This window comes from Vombatus ursinus, unplaced genomic scaffold, assembly GCF_900497805.2.
Source record: "Vombatus ursinus unplaced genomic scaffold, bare-nosed wombat genome assembly UNPS02009573.1, whole genome shotgun sequence".
In the NCBI taxonomy this organism is placed as follows: Eukaryota; Metazoa; Chordata; class Mammalia; order Diprotodontia; family Vombatidae; genus Vombatus; species Vombatus ursinus.
The window spans coordinates 28226881-28242698 of NW_020949351.1; the positions used below are offsets into that span (position 1 = coordinate 28226881).

Below are 15818 nucleotides of genomic sequence, written 5' to 3' on the forward strand. Positions count from 1 at the left end.
CTCACCAGTTACCCAGAGGAACTTACCGCTGTTTGGGTAGGTTGCTGTTTTTTATTCCGTTTTGGCCTTAACTTGGTGAAATGCTCCAGTTTCCTCCCTTCCTCAGATGGCAGCTCTGAGATGAATCCAGAAGCCCTCTTCTCCTGTCTGATGGACGGGAAAGGTGGGTCCTCTATGTGAATTGGAACTTCTTCTAGTGCCTTATCAAGATCAAACTCCATTTCTTAAAGGAAGCAACAAAAGAGTGAACATCACATATGACAATGCCTAAAGACCAACTGGGTGGTACAAGGGATAGAGTGCTAGGCCTGGAGTCAGAAAGACTTATCTTTCTGAGTTCAAATCTGACCTCAGGCATTTACTCTCTGTGTGACCCTGGGCAAGTCACTTAGTCCCATTTGCCTCAGTTCCTTATCTGTAAAATGAGCTGGAAAAGGAAATGCAAACCACTCTGGTATCTTTGCCAAAAAACCCCAAATGGGGTCAAAAAGAGTCAGACATGACTGAAACAACTGAATGACAACAAAGAAATGAAGTACTTTTGATTCACTTCCATTACATTCAGCAAGTATTTATTAAGCACCAACTGTATTCAATGCACTTGGTAGGTATTATTTGTTGATAATAGAAGTGGCAATGACAGCTAAAATCTTGTTTTTTATTATCAGGCAAATCACTTTGCCCCTCTTTTGTTCCTCAATATTCTTCATCTATAAAACAGGTACATATAAGAAGAGCCATGAGGAAGAAAATATTTCTATTTAAGAGTTAGTTTAAGTAGCTTGGGTATAAGGGATGGATAAACAGGAAGTAAGTATCAAAAATATGGATGTATTAACTTACCAAAGGCCCTGGAAACAGGTCGGAGCATTCGACTATGGATACTTTTCCTTTTAGATTTAGGAGTCATCTAGCAACCAAAGAAAAAAGCAATTAGTAATCACAGAAAAGTTACCCCACCATCTTTAGAAATATTTACTGGTAAGTTTTAGTTGAACTAGAAAGTTTACTTGTTTCATCTGAGAATGGTTGAGTAACTTTGCTTCAACTGAAAGAAGAGTAGCAATTTCTCAAATTTCTCCAATTTTCTCCCCAACTTCGGATTATAGTGCACAACTATATTCGTGCTAATATTTCACAACTAAAACTGAAGTCTTTTATGATATCCTTGCAAATAATACCTATCAGTGAGATGCATCCTTTTGATTCCAAGCTATGGACAAGACTATCATAATGCATAATATGCACAAGATTAAAGACAACAGAAATCAATTCCTAGGAATTCAAGACAAAGACATTTACTAACAGTTTATCATAGGAGCAAATGAATAAATTCAGCTTAATCACAGGATCATGTACTATGAACTAAAAAGTACCTCAGAGATCATGTAATTTAACTCCCTCATTATTCAGGTGAGGAAACTGAGTAGCTTTAAGTAAAAAGCTAACCTTTCTCAATTCTGCCTTGATTTCTTTTTTGCATTTCTCTTCATTTTTCTTTAGTCATAATATAATATAAATGAAACTCTTCTAGAATTATATAGCTTATACATGCTGTCATGCTCAGTATACTGCCATAATTCCTGGTCCTTTTATCACAGACCATAAAAACAAGACCCCTTTTTCTACAAGCAATTTTCTCTTTAACTGATAAATTTTAGCACTAGGTTCTTAATACACTGGTAACTCTTCGTCATAAAGGGCTATCTAGTCAGTCTGACCAAAAGAGTAGGAGAGGACAAACTGATGAATCTCTCTAAGGCTAGAAAAGGGTGAGTTGTTCTTCATCATCATCATCATCATCATCATCATCATCATCATCATCATCATCATTGTCAGTCGGATATAGAATCATTAAATTTTAAAACTGGAAGAAACCTCTGAGACCATCATCAATACCTCTCATTTTATAGATGAAGAAATTGGGACCTATTAAATGATCTCCCCAAGATCACAAAGCTAAGTAATAGAGAGAGAACTAGAAATGAGATCTCCAGGGGCAGGTAGGTGGCACAGTGGATAGAGCGTTGAGCTTGGAGTCAGGAGGAAAAGGACATATACATATAAAAATATTTATAACAGCTCTTTTTGTGGTGGCAAAGAATTGGAAATTGAGAGGATGCCCATCAATTGGGGATTGGCTGAGCAAGTTGTGGTATATGAATGTGATGGAATACTATTGTGCTAAAAGAAATGATGAACAGGCTGACTTCAGAAAAACCTGGAAAGACTTGTATGGTCTGATGCTGAGTGAAGTGAGCAGAACCAAGAGAATATTGTACTCAATAACAGAAATGCTGTGTGATGATTAATATTGATAAACTTAACCCTTCCCTGTAATACAAGGATCTAAGACATCCCCAGAGGCCTTGTGATGGAAAATGTTATCCACATCCAAAGAAAGAACTATGGAAGTTGAATTGCTATTTTTTTTTTCTCTTCTGTTGAGTTTTGTTTCCTCTTTCTGATGGTTCCTCCTATTGGTTTTAATTTTTACTTACAGCATCACTAATGTGAAAATATGTTTAATATGAATGCAAATGTATAGCCTATATCAGATTGTGCGCTGTCTTGGGGAGAGTAGTGGGGAGGAAGGGGGAGAAAAACTTTAAACTCAAAAGCATATGGAAGTGATTAGTGATAAATCAAAATAAATTAATAAAAAATTATCAAAAAAAACTAATTTATTTTGATTTATCAACAATCCCTTCCATAAGCTTTTGAGATTCAGATTTTTCTTCCCCTCTCTCCCCAAGACGGTACACAATCTGATATAAGCTCTATATATACATTCCTATTGAACATATTTTCACACTAGTCATGTTGTAAAGAAGAATTAGAACCAATAAGAGGAACCACAAGAAAGAGGAAACAAAACTGAAGGGAAAAAAAAGAGCAAATAGTATGCTTCGATCTGCATTCAAACTCCATAGTTCTTTTTTCGGATGTGGATAGCATTTGCCATCATGAGACTTTTGGAGATGTCTTAGATCCCTGCATTACTGAGAAGGGCTAAGTCTATCAAAGTTAGTCATTGCACAACATGGCTGTTACTGTGTACAGGTTCTGCTCACTTCACTCAGCATCAGTCCATACAAGTCTTTCCAGGTTTTTCTGAAGTCTGTCTGCTCATCATTTCTGTAACATTCCATTACATTCATATACCATAATTGTTCAGCCATACCCCAATTGATGGGCATCCTCTCAATTTTCAATTCTTTGCCACCACAAAAAAGCTGCTATAAATATTTTTGTACATGTGGGTCCTTTCCCCATTTATATTATCTCTTTGGGATATAACCCTAGAAGTGCTATTGCTGGGTCAAAGGGTATGCACATTTTTATAGCCCTTTGGGCATAGTTCCAAATTGCTCTCCAAAATGGCTGGATCATTTCACAACTCCACCAACAATGCATTAGTGTTCCAATTTTCCCACATCTTCTCCAACATTTATCATTTCCTTGTTTTATCATATTGACCAATCTGATAGGTGTGATGTGGTACCTCAGAGTTGTTTTGATTTACACTTCTCTAATCAACAGTGATTTAGAGCATTTTTTCATATGACTATGAATGGTTTTAATTTCTTCATCTGAGAACTGCCTGTTCATATCCTTTGACCATTTATCAATTGGGGAATGACTTGTATTCTTATAAATTTGGCTTAGTTCTCAATATATTTTAGAAATGAGGCCCTTTTCAGAGACACTGATTGTAAAAATTCTTTCCTAGTTTTCTGCTTCCCTCCATCTTGGTTGCATTAGTTTTGTGCAAAAACTTTTCAGTTTAATGTAATCAAAATTATCCATTTTGCATTTCATAATGTTCTCTATCTCCTGTTTGGTCAGGAATTCTTCTGTTCTCTATAAATCTAACAGGTAAGCTATTCCTTGCTCTCCTAGTTTGCTCATAATATCAGCCTTTATATCTAAATCATGAACCCATTTTGACTTTATTTTGGTATATTGTGTGAGATTTTGGTCTATGCCCAGTTTCTGCCATATTCTTTTCCAGTTTTCCCAGCAGTTTTTGTTAAACAGTGAGTTCTTATCCCAGAAGCTGGGGTCTCTGGGTTTATCAAACAGTAGATTACTATAGTCATTGACTACTGTGTCTTGCATAACCTAACCTATTCCATTGATCCACCACTCTATTTCTTGGCCAGTACCAAGTAGTTTTGATGATTGCTGTTTTATAATACCACCTTCCCCTGCATTTCTTTTCATTAGTTCCCTTGATATTCTGAACCTTTTGTTACTCCAAATGAATCTTGTTATTATTTTTTCCAGCTTTATAAAATAATCAAGACCTTATTTTAATACAGCCCACCTCACAGTTTGCTAATCAATCAGAGTCGATTGGCACTCCTTGGGAACACCTACTCTTTGAAAGGCAGAACTCTGTACCCCTAAATCCCAAATCGAGCCAAATCTGGACTGGCCCCCTTAGGTGGCCTGGTTCTGGACTGTAACTCCCATGCAATGCATGTCAAGCCAGTTTGAGAGAAATTAAAGAGTGGACACATGCATGCTAATTTCATTTGTCTCTTTCTTACAACAGACTATTTATAAATTGGAGCTCGACATGAACTTACCACAGAAAGAAATAACTTAAGAATCATGAGGCTTCATTTACTTGTTATGAAGTTATGCATATAGACAGTTCTCCTACTTAAATGGACCTCTGGTAAAGCAATTTTTACATAACATGAATTTGGCCCTACCCACTTCACTTAGCCTCTATAATGAAGGCATACACAAAATAATACCTTTACACAAGTCATAACATGTATCAAAGTGCAGACATATTATATATTGTACCATGATAATAAACAGAATTATGAAATGAAAGGTAAAGTTAATAATAAAGTATGCATAATACTAGACAGTAAAGTGACTAGAGATGTGCAGTATGTTGTACCTTCCCTATCCACCACACCTAGCTTTTATCACAGGTTGGTTGGCTGTGCAACATGTTTTATGAAGCTATCAAGGGATATTTGGACAGTGGCTCTCTTTTTCTCCTTGTATATCTGACAACAGCAAGCAATATTATGGTCAACTAGTCTTTGAACTTTAAAAAAATCTTTTAGTATTTGGATCACTGAAATGATGAAATGCTTCTGCCAACCATTTTGTCATGAATCTTCTTGTTTCCACCTCAGGTTCTGAAGCTTCCCTTTCTTCTTCTGCAGTCTTTGAAGCTAGCAGCTCAATTAGATCCTCACCAGGAGACTTAATAGACTCCTCCAAGTAATTCTCATCCACTTCTAGTTCCCATTCTTGTACTAATTTTACAATCTTGTTACTTCTTCAAAAGTTTTATCTTAGCCAAATCCACCAGGATTGAGCTATAGGTACACTTTTCCCTAAACTCTCTTCATACATGTTTCTGTTACATCTTCCATGCCTTAGCAATATTCTACATTGCATGGTAAATATTATAGAACTTCCAGAAATCTCACAAAGTCAAGTTCTTATCTGCATCAAAAGCTGCAATTGCCTGAACAAATGTAGTGTGTAACTATTATGCCTTGAAAAAATTTGCAATCACTATCAGATCCATAGGTTGTAATAATGAGATAGTATTATATTTTCATTAAAATCATTCTGATGGGGGAGAGTGACCTGGGGCATTCTTGATAAAATAGGTCAGTTTTCTCTAGATTAAAGATTTGGTCTGTCAAGTAGTGACCTTCATTTATTACTTTTTTTTTGCAGGAATTCTGGGAACTTTTTTGCCGTTTCAATATTTGCACCACAAGCCTCTCCAGACACTTGTACAACATGAAATCCCACAGGATTTTTAAATTATGCAAATCAATCACTGCTTGCTTTAAGTATCTGAGGTTCCTTCAGGGTACTTCACCTTTAAATCTACTTTGCAAAAGGAAATCTGGTAATTTTTCTTGGATTGCAGATTTGGTAAAGTCAAATTTGCATAATGCAAATTTACATAAAGCAGAACTGTCTGTATATACTCTATATGCTAAATACAGAAACTGCCCCATTTGCAAACAGATCTGTTCATCTCTTAAATAGTCCTGTCCAATTCCACAACAAATCTTTAAGGTCATTCAATATCATTAGGATAAATGGTTCTGATTCTACAAATTAAAAAGAAAAGAAATCCCTGCTCAAGTAGTAGATACTCTGGCCTCCTAATTTCTCAAAGTTAAATTCTTGAAGATTGAATAAGACAAATTATGAAATTTTGCTTTATTGTGTTTATTACAGGTGCTGGTAACAACATCACATCTGTGTCCTTCACAAGCATCTTCCAAAACATGGCGACATTTCACTGGATTTTAAAGAAACCCTTACTAAATTTCTTTTTTTTTTTTTTGCTCAATTTGTCAGAGACAATTGCCCATTTGTAAATGGATAGATTAACATTTGATGGAAGAATGTGACTTTTCAATTGGCCCCAAAGTTACTCATTTTTAAAGGTTCATATTGCTTATAGTTCACATTAGAGCCTTATACCTGACAATGGTAAGTAAGATCTCATTTTCCACAAATTTTTCCTACCTGGAATTTATTATTTTTTTTACCCTGCCTGACAGAATTATAAAAGATATTAATTTCTAAAGTGGTCCCACTATAATCAACCATGCAAACTTGGTAGCCATAAAAATCCTGGAACAGAAGTATAAACAGGAAGTGTCGGTACTGACAAAGATAGCTTTTCAGCACTAGTTCTAAAATGCTGTTCTTGAGTTGCCATTTCATTTTGACCTGCTTTCTTTTGCAGATGAGTTGTATCTGGGATGAAATTCTGACTTCATAATCTTCTCCAGCATCATTTATCCACTTACTCATCTACAACCAACCTATGGGACAAAGTCCACTGTATCTAGCTGTCCCTTGAATCTGTTCATCCTCATTAGTCCTTTGTCTATAAAGCTTCAATTTTGGAACCACTGGTGAGTAGGCTACAAACTGTTTCCACGTACGTGAAAGGGATCAGTCATCTAAATCCCACAGATATAGTTCTCATATGGACATCTCATAGAACAATAAATACATACTAACACTACTCAGTGTCAATTAAAATGCTGGACATCAAGAACCTTTGCTTCAAAGGCAACTGATTTCAAAAAAGGAATCTTACTCTAGAAACTCTCACAAAGCACTGAGGAATATGTGTCATTTTTTTTTAAAGACACCTTTAGTAGGGCAAATACAAAGACTTCTTTCTCAGCCTATCACAGCAACCTGCAACTGGCTACCCTCCATCACCATGAGAGAATCAACTAGGGAAGTTCCCTATTCAAAGTTAAGTTTAGCCCAAATGCTGGAGACCCTTACTGTAAATTGCTGAGTGCTATTGTTTGTTTCATTTAATTTTTGTGACTGAATTTAAATCACTTTACCTACAGTTTAATACACATTAATACCTACTTTATTTTATTATTTTCTTTTTTTTTTTTTTGGTTAGTCAATCAGGGTTAAGTGACTTGCCCAGGGTCACACAGCTGCTAAGGGTCAAGTGTCTGAGGGCAGATTTGAATGAAGGTCCTCCTCACTCCAGGACCACTTTTCTATCTACTGTACCACCTAGCTGCCTTATTAATACCTATTTTAAACATGAATTATAATAACTAATATAGCAATCCAACATACAAACCCAGAGCATATTTCTGTTATATCAAGTTTTCAGTCTCTACTTCCTAGACATGTACTAGTTAGAAATGCTGCAAATACTCAGAACAGTTTAAAGAATACTGCCCACTTCAAATTTTTATCCTCCAAACTTTCCATAAACTTCACCAAGTCTGTACAATACATGGAAAAACAACCCTCTCACCTTAAACCTAAAAAAAAAAATTCTTCTTGATGATTTGGTAATAATCATTATTAGGTAGGGAAAAGGTATATAAAAAGTATTTCCAATGCAGGAAATTAATCATCATATCAACTTTCCACAAACTTAGGTTTGCTATCATAGGACAAAAACAAATCTAAAGAAAAACTGGAAAATTTAAACAAACTTGTCATTTTGTGACAAAAAAACCCAAAAGCTTTCTTTTTCTTTTTAAACCTGAATGACATTTTTTTGTACCCCTTTCACCAACATTCTCTGCTTGCTTTCAGGCATATGGCTGCGGATATTTTAAATTCATCAGCTGTTATGCCGGTTGAACCTTCTTGTAAAATCCAATCTTGTCTCTAAATTACTGCCTATTTCATTCAGTAACTGCAGATGGATGACAATACAGTCTCTGGGGAGACTAGCAAGGGAGCACAGAAGCAAATAGAGCACGAGAATGTAAACAAGTAGGGCCAGAAACTGCAAGGCTACCAAAAAAAAAAATACTTACACTTGTACAGCAGAGAGTCTCCATGCAGCAAAAAGAAAGAAAAAAAAAAGAATATGAATGGAAGGGAGAAAAAGCAAAAGCAGTTTTCAGAAGAGGAGAGAGACGTACCATTCAGAAACACAAAGAAGACAGGAAAGCCAAAAATACATAAAAAATCTTAACAAAAAAGAAGGGTTGCAAGAATGAAGTAAAAATTTCACCGGCTTAAGGCAGACTCACTATTAGTATTTTCTAAATAATCAGAAACACAGTAATATCTTGAAAAATAACAGACATTTAAATATAGGGAGTGTCTTTACCTATATGAAGGACTTCAAGGTACAATTCACCAGTCCACTCTCCACTTCTTCCCCCCCTTCTCCCCTGCACATGTTATTAACTGTTTCTGGCCGATGGGGAAATCAAGGACTTTAGAGACTCAAACCATCAAAGATGTAGGAAGGCTGTTTCATAGGCCACCAGACCATCTGTATTCATGCTCTATTCTCTGGCTATGACTCAGCAGCTGACTTTATGTAACAGAACCAACTCTGGGGGAAATTGTGCTGATATGTCTTTTAGAGATTCTCAAGTCTCTGCTTTCTGAGGTCTTTATTCCATTTTATGTGCCTCTCTCTGCAACAATTAAGATTTAAGCCCTAGTATGTTTAGGTTCTCTTCTTCCTGTTAAAACCTGAACACAGAAAAGGATCTGATTTTAACACATAGCACAGTGCTTTACACATACTGGAAATTCAATAAATATTCATGGTGATAAGTTAAAATAAAAGATCTCTTGATGCATTGAAACAAGCAGGCAGGGATTAACTACCACAGATGTTAGCCTTTTTTTTTTTAAAGCTCCGTATTTTAGATTTCTCTCTCTTCTCAGTGGAAGACTGATTCAGTATAATGAAAAGTACTTCAGACATAATTATGCACCTAATGGATCATTATAAGGTAAAGCAGGGAATCTTTCTACTGGTTCCAGCCCTGGTGTGACAGTGAAGAAGATTCCTCTTGACAAGATGGTGTATCCATGGCAACACTCATACAAACTTTTACCTTTTCAACAGATCAAAAGCCATTAATTCATTTTTTTTCTTCTCTTTTTTTTTCTTACAGTTTTAGAACCCATATGGGCAATGGCACCTTCAAAGTTACTCATTTCAGGAGTTTTAGAGGAAGCTAAACATTTCAAAGAGCAAAGGACTTCTAATGGTCAAGAGGAAGTCATCCTCATCTATTCCGTCTCATTGTTTCCTATGGAGAGCTACATAGGAATCACAGATCCTATGGGGATATGGCATAGGGGAAGAAAAAAGAAAGAAAAAAATGAAGAAGGATTATTTTGGAACAAAGATGAGAGGAAATAGTAGCCACTTAGTATTGACTACTTATTTAGCTTCATCATATCATAGAGAAGACACACTAATTTAAACTTATCCTCTCATGAGCAGAGCCTTAGGCCCTGGGCTCTGATAAGTGAGCTCTCTTCTTATCTAGTCTAGAATTAGATATCTACATCATTTTCTTGCAATTTTCAAACCAAGTCTACCAATCCAATACATTATCTGGAATGCATTTGTATATACCTTGTTTATACATAGTAGTTTGCATGTTATCTCCCCCAATAGACTCCCTCATTAAGTTCCTGGAGGGAACTGTCTTCCTTGAATGAACAGCACTTAGCATAGTTCCTGGAACTTAGGAGGTGCTTAAAAATGCTTTTTTGCTGACTGACCTCCCACCTTCCCACCTTTGTAGCTCCCCTTTATATGTTTTCTTCTTTCATTAGAACATAATCTCCTTGAAGGCAGGGATTGTCTTGCTTACTTATATTTTTCTAGCACTAAGCACAGTATCTAGTACTTAGGAAATGCTTAATAAATGCTTAGTCATTCATTCATTTATTCATTTGTTATTATTTTACACTTGAATGATCAACTACTGATGGATAATAATAGAAGGCTTGTGAAAAAGATTGATATGATCTGAATAGCTGTTTTATTTTATTTTTTGGTCTAGACTTGACACTGAATCATGGTAGGGAACTTGTGGTATAGAAATTTTACCCATTGCTATACATCTATAACTTATATGTAACCATCTTAGACAACTGCTTGGAGCACTAAGACTGTAAGTGATCGCACTCAGAGTAGGTAGGACTTGCACCCAGGTATTCTTGGTAGCTTTCTGTCTACTACAACACCCTGTTTATTATATTTTGGGAATATAAACTGTCAAAACACCAAACAGAGACAGAATTAATGATGTAATTTAGAGATGTTTCCATATACCTGCATATTAGTTTTAGGATGGATATTGGAATAAATTACTTTGCATTACTCTTTTTAAATTTTTATTTATTTTATGCTGAACTTAAGAAATAAAACAAGCATATATAACATAGAAGAGAAAAAAAAAGATGATTGCACGTGAAATTCCCAAGCTGTTATGTACAACTTTGCATTACTCTTGAAGAGTCTCAAATGATGAGACTTTAGTTGCCTAATGGTAACTCTTTAGACTAGTCTAAAAGCTTCATCTCGCTCTCTTCCTTATTAAACTCTTTTAAAGTTCCTCTACCAAAAATAGAAGCTGTAATAGACCTAAACTGAAAACTTCCCCTGAACTTATCAAACATATATTGATTTCTAGAGACAGAGAAATTAACCAAATTTGCAAATGGAGAACATTTCCATACCAAGCTTTCCTGGTTACAAATTATATAGAAAAATTTCCATTTCAGTCTTGCTAATTACTATCCTGCCCAAGGCCAGATGAAAGAAAAAAACCATTAAGAGGAATAAGCTTGTGTATCACTTGAGTAGGAAATTGGGTGCTTTTACTCACAGGTAGGTTTTTTGGACAAGTCTACTAAAAGGGAGTGGAATGGTCTGAAAATATTCCCTAATAGCTGTCCTTCCTATCCTCTAATAACATCTCATTTTTTATCCTGTTAAATTTAAGCCCTGTCCTAGTCAGACAGGGAAAAAAACTATCTTGTTCACAGAGGGTTTTAAATAGGTATACTATTGTATACCTATTGGTATATTATTGTATACTATATATTGAATTATACAGGTATACTATTGTATAACTATTGGTTTCCAAATGAGTGTCTTAAAAATATTTTTTAATGAATTTGGAAGGGTAGGAAGGTCCCGGGTTTAAACAGGAAAGTGTTTTTTTTGCTGAACAAATTAAAGATATGGGAGAATGCACTTTCTACTCACTTCTGCCTTGAAATCCCTACTTTCCTTCAGAAGTTAGCTTGTATATTACATTCTCAATGAGACCTCTCCTTAATGCCCCTACTACCTGACTACTAGTACTTTTCCTACCAAATTATCTCATATTTATTTTGTAAATACTTTTATGTGCACATGTTATCTTTCCCAATTGAATGTAATTCCCTTGAAAGAGGGAACTGATTTCCCCTCCAATATCCTCCAATGCCTAACACAACTGCACTTGACACATAGTAGGCACTTAAATGCTTGTTGACTGATTCCTCTCTTTTACTATTAAAGATTGTACTATGCAATTATTTCTAACTGGACTTTGGTAACTTGTACAATAAAATATGAAAAAAGGCCTAAATATTTTCTACTAAGACTACCTCAAGTGCTAATACTGAGAAAAAGCTCAGTAACAACAGTAGTAGCAGTAATAGTACTTAGCATTTATATAGTATTTTAAATTTTGAAAAGGTTTTTCTATACTTTGACTCATTTCATCTTTATAACAGCCCTGTGAGTTAAGTGCCATTATTATCGCCATTTTACAGATCATAGGCAGTAAGCATCTGTGTTAGATTTAAATTCAAGTCTTCCTGACTCTAAGCCCAACACAGTATCTACTGCACCACCTAGCTGTCCCTAATAATGGTTCCTCTCTCTTCTGACTTCTAAATATTTTTATTTTGGGGGGTTAGGCAATGGGGTTAAGTGATTTGCCCAGGGTCACACAGCTAGTAAGTGTTATGTGTCTGAGGCCTGATTTGAACTCAGGTCCTTCTGAATCCTGGGCCAGTGCTCTATCCACTGTGCTACCTAGCTGCCCCCTTGACTTCTAAATATTTTCACACATGCTAAAAACAAACAATTTGTCAAACCTTCCTCTAGATTCTATTCCTCCAACAAGGGACCCCACATTAGATGGAAGTGTGTTATAAAGAACCACTAAAGGAACTTTTCCTTGAGAACAAAATGTCTATGAGTTGGATCAATACAATTTTGGACTTTTTAAATCTTTGAGATCTTTATTTCTACTAAGAATGTAGAAGTAGGTAAGATGGTGTAGTGGAAGAACACTGGATTTAGCCTCAGAAGCCCTGTTTTTATTAGTTATGTGATCTTGGGCAAGTCATAGCCTCTCTAAGTCTCAGTTTTCTCTTTTGAAAAATGAGACTAATATCAAAGGCACTTATCTTGGAGAGAAGAAGATCCTTTGTGATCCAGAAAGGACAATATAAATATAGGCTGTTTATCCTACAGTAATACCATAACTTAAACTTAAACTTGAACTTGAAGAAAGTTTAAGTAATTCATATAAGATAAGATGTCCTCCCCAAACATAACATTATACCTAGCTATTTATATTGTACTGATACAATTTTTTTTGTCTAAGTGTATTACTATAACATGTGAGGTTAAATAGCTTTAAAATGCTAGAATGAAAACTTTCTGTGCTGACAAAAATAACATATGTAATGAAGGTATCATTAAATTGATATTATGTTTTTTTTTGAAAATAAAAATGCTTATTTCCCCTTTCTACACACCCACACCCACCCCTTCTGCTTAGTATTTGAAAGCCTTCATAACTGGACTCTCACCTACATTTCAAGACTTATTTCATACTTCTCCCCACATTATCATCCTAGAACAATTGGCAGCATTGCTGTTCCTTACAAAGAATAATGCATATCCTACCTTGGTGCTTTGGCACAGGCTGTCCCCGACTCCTCACCTCCACATCTTAGAATCACTCAGCTCAAGTGCCACCTCTTACATTAGGTCTTGCCTCTAGCTGCTAGTGATTTCCCCTATGAAATTACCTTGTATTTACTTTGTAAACTGTTTACATGTATATACAAGTTACTTCTAATGGAACGTAAACTCCTTGAGGGTACAAATGATTTCATTTTTGTCTCTGCTCCCTGCCACATCAAGCATAGTGCTTAATACATAGAAGGCATTTAATAAATGTGTGTTGATTTGACTGATTAATAGAGAAAGAGGGGAAATGATCACAGCTGACATTTATATAGTCCTTTAGGCTTATAAAACACTTTGATTGATCCTCAAACCAGTGCAGAGAATTAAAATATTGTCAACATTTTATAGAGGAAATCAAAGCTCAGCGTTACCTTTGACTTGCCCATACTCACACAGCTAGAAAGTATTTGAAATTGAATTTAAAACCAGTTCTCCTGCTACCAAGTCCGGTACTCTTTTTTTCCTTTTTCTTTTTGTGAGGCAATTGGGGTTAAGTGACTTGCCCAGGGTCACGCAGCTAGTAAGTGTCAAGTGTCTGAGGCTGGATTTGAACTGTTGTCTTCCTGACTCCAGGGCCAGTGCTCCACCTAGCTGACCCCCAAGTCCAGTACTCTTAGATCATTATGTTCTCTCTCTCTCATTATTAGTATGAACATTTTCATTAAAAAAAAAAGGACAAACTTTTCAAACACTTTTTACCCATTTGATATTATGATGTTGATGAAAGTTTTTTTGCTAGAAATTTGCAAGACAAAGAGAAGAGTTGGGCGCCTGGATACTTGATGTTAGAATCAGTGAAGAATTTGGTTTCTTGACCAGGAATTTAAGTAACACACCCCATTCAATTTAAGAATCCTAGGCCATCTCAAAAACAAAAACAAAAAAGTATTCTCCAACTTCCAAATGTCAAGATGGTCATATATTGCATGGAGAGGAAACATCTTGTGATCAAAACAAATATTAAAAGATCCCTTTATTGGGGGTCACGGGAGCTTGTGTGATGAAGATGAGTACTCTAACATAATGACAATGAGTCATAGACAGCCTTTCTGTAGCACCTTAAGGTTTGCAAAGTATTTCACAAACATCATCTCATCTGATCCTCACAACAACCTTGTAAAGTATGTGCTCTTATTATTATCCCCATTTTATAGAAAAGGAAACTAAAAGAGACAGAGATTAAGTGACTTGCCCAGTTTACTATTGCCAGTAAACGCCTGAGGCCAAATAAGAACTCAGATCTTCCTGACTTCTGATACAGAACTCTATACACTATGCTGAATAGCTTGCCTCTTATGCTTACTTAACAGCTTTGCCATCTTCTTGGTGTTAGTGTGCTATGAGATTAGAACAAGATTAATAACAAATAACTTCAGAGAAATATATGAGGCTGCCTGTAGTTCTCCCTAGAGCAAGGAAGTACTTTCTGCTCTAGTTTCTAAGATTGATAATGTCAATTTTCCCCCCAGTGGCACAAATATTTAAGACCTAAACTAAAAGCCTCTTACATTTTCATCTTTGTGAAAAGATGGGCCTTGTTATAGGGGGCTCAGCTCATTCAGATCTGTCTTCATGTATGTATATATGGAGATACACGTGTATGTACATAAGTATATTTGTACACATGTGTATATATTACACACATATGCATGCATATATATTGCACCCAGAACATATACACATACATATATACACATGTGTGTATATATAGCTACTGTAGACAAGTCACTTAGCCTCAGTTTCCTCAATTGTAAAATGGAGATAATAATAGCATCAACCTCACAGTGTTGTTATGAGGATAAAATGAGACAATACTTGTAAAACAAACAGTGTCTGCACATAGCAGGAACTACACATACTTTTTCCCTTCCCCTTCCATTCTCTACATGGTGCATATTTTATGCACTATGTTTGCTTATTGTCTCCCATATTAGATTGTGAGCTCCTTGAGGGCAGGAACTGTCTTTTCACCTTTCTTTTTATCCCTAGCACTTAGCCCAATGACTGGCACATAATAGGCACTTAAATACTTACTGACTGACTGAGGGAAAATGCAATATATTATTGCAAATACCTTTATCCTCATTTTATTGATCAAACAGTATCTTAGTTACAAGACACAAACCAGGAAATACCAGCGGTTGAAGGCTTTGCAACTGCTTCTTCAGGTATGTTTCTAGCAGTTTTATGAGACTTGGATGTATACACTATAACAGAGGTTCTTAGCCATTTTTGTGTTATGGACCCCTTTGGCAGACTAGTAAAACCTATGGATTCCTTCTAAGAATTACACTTTTTAATGCATAAAGTAAAATACACAGAGTTACAATTTTGTTATTGAATAGTTTCAGTTATATCTAATTCTTTGTGACTCCATTTGAGGTTTTCTTGGCAAAAATACTAGAATGATTTGCCATTTCCTTTTCCAGCTCATTTTACTGATAAAGAACTGAAGCAAATAATTATGACTTGCCCAGGGTCACACAGCTTAATAAATGCCTGAGGCCAA

General features: G+C 35.7%; 1 protein-coding gene across 1 annotated transcript in view; it reads right to left on the bottom strand.

Moving 5' to 3' along the window:
• CARMIL1 (capping protein regulator and myosin 1 linker 1) overlaps window positions 1-15818 on the bottom strand; it is a 366062-nt gene that overhangs the window by 32687 nt on the left and 317557 nt on the right. Inside the window, 2 exon segments of the mRNA XM_027852377.1 lie at window positions 27-223; window positions 844-910. Of these exon segments, the coding sequence (XP_027708178.1) occupies window positions 27-223; window positions 844-910 (264 nt within the window).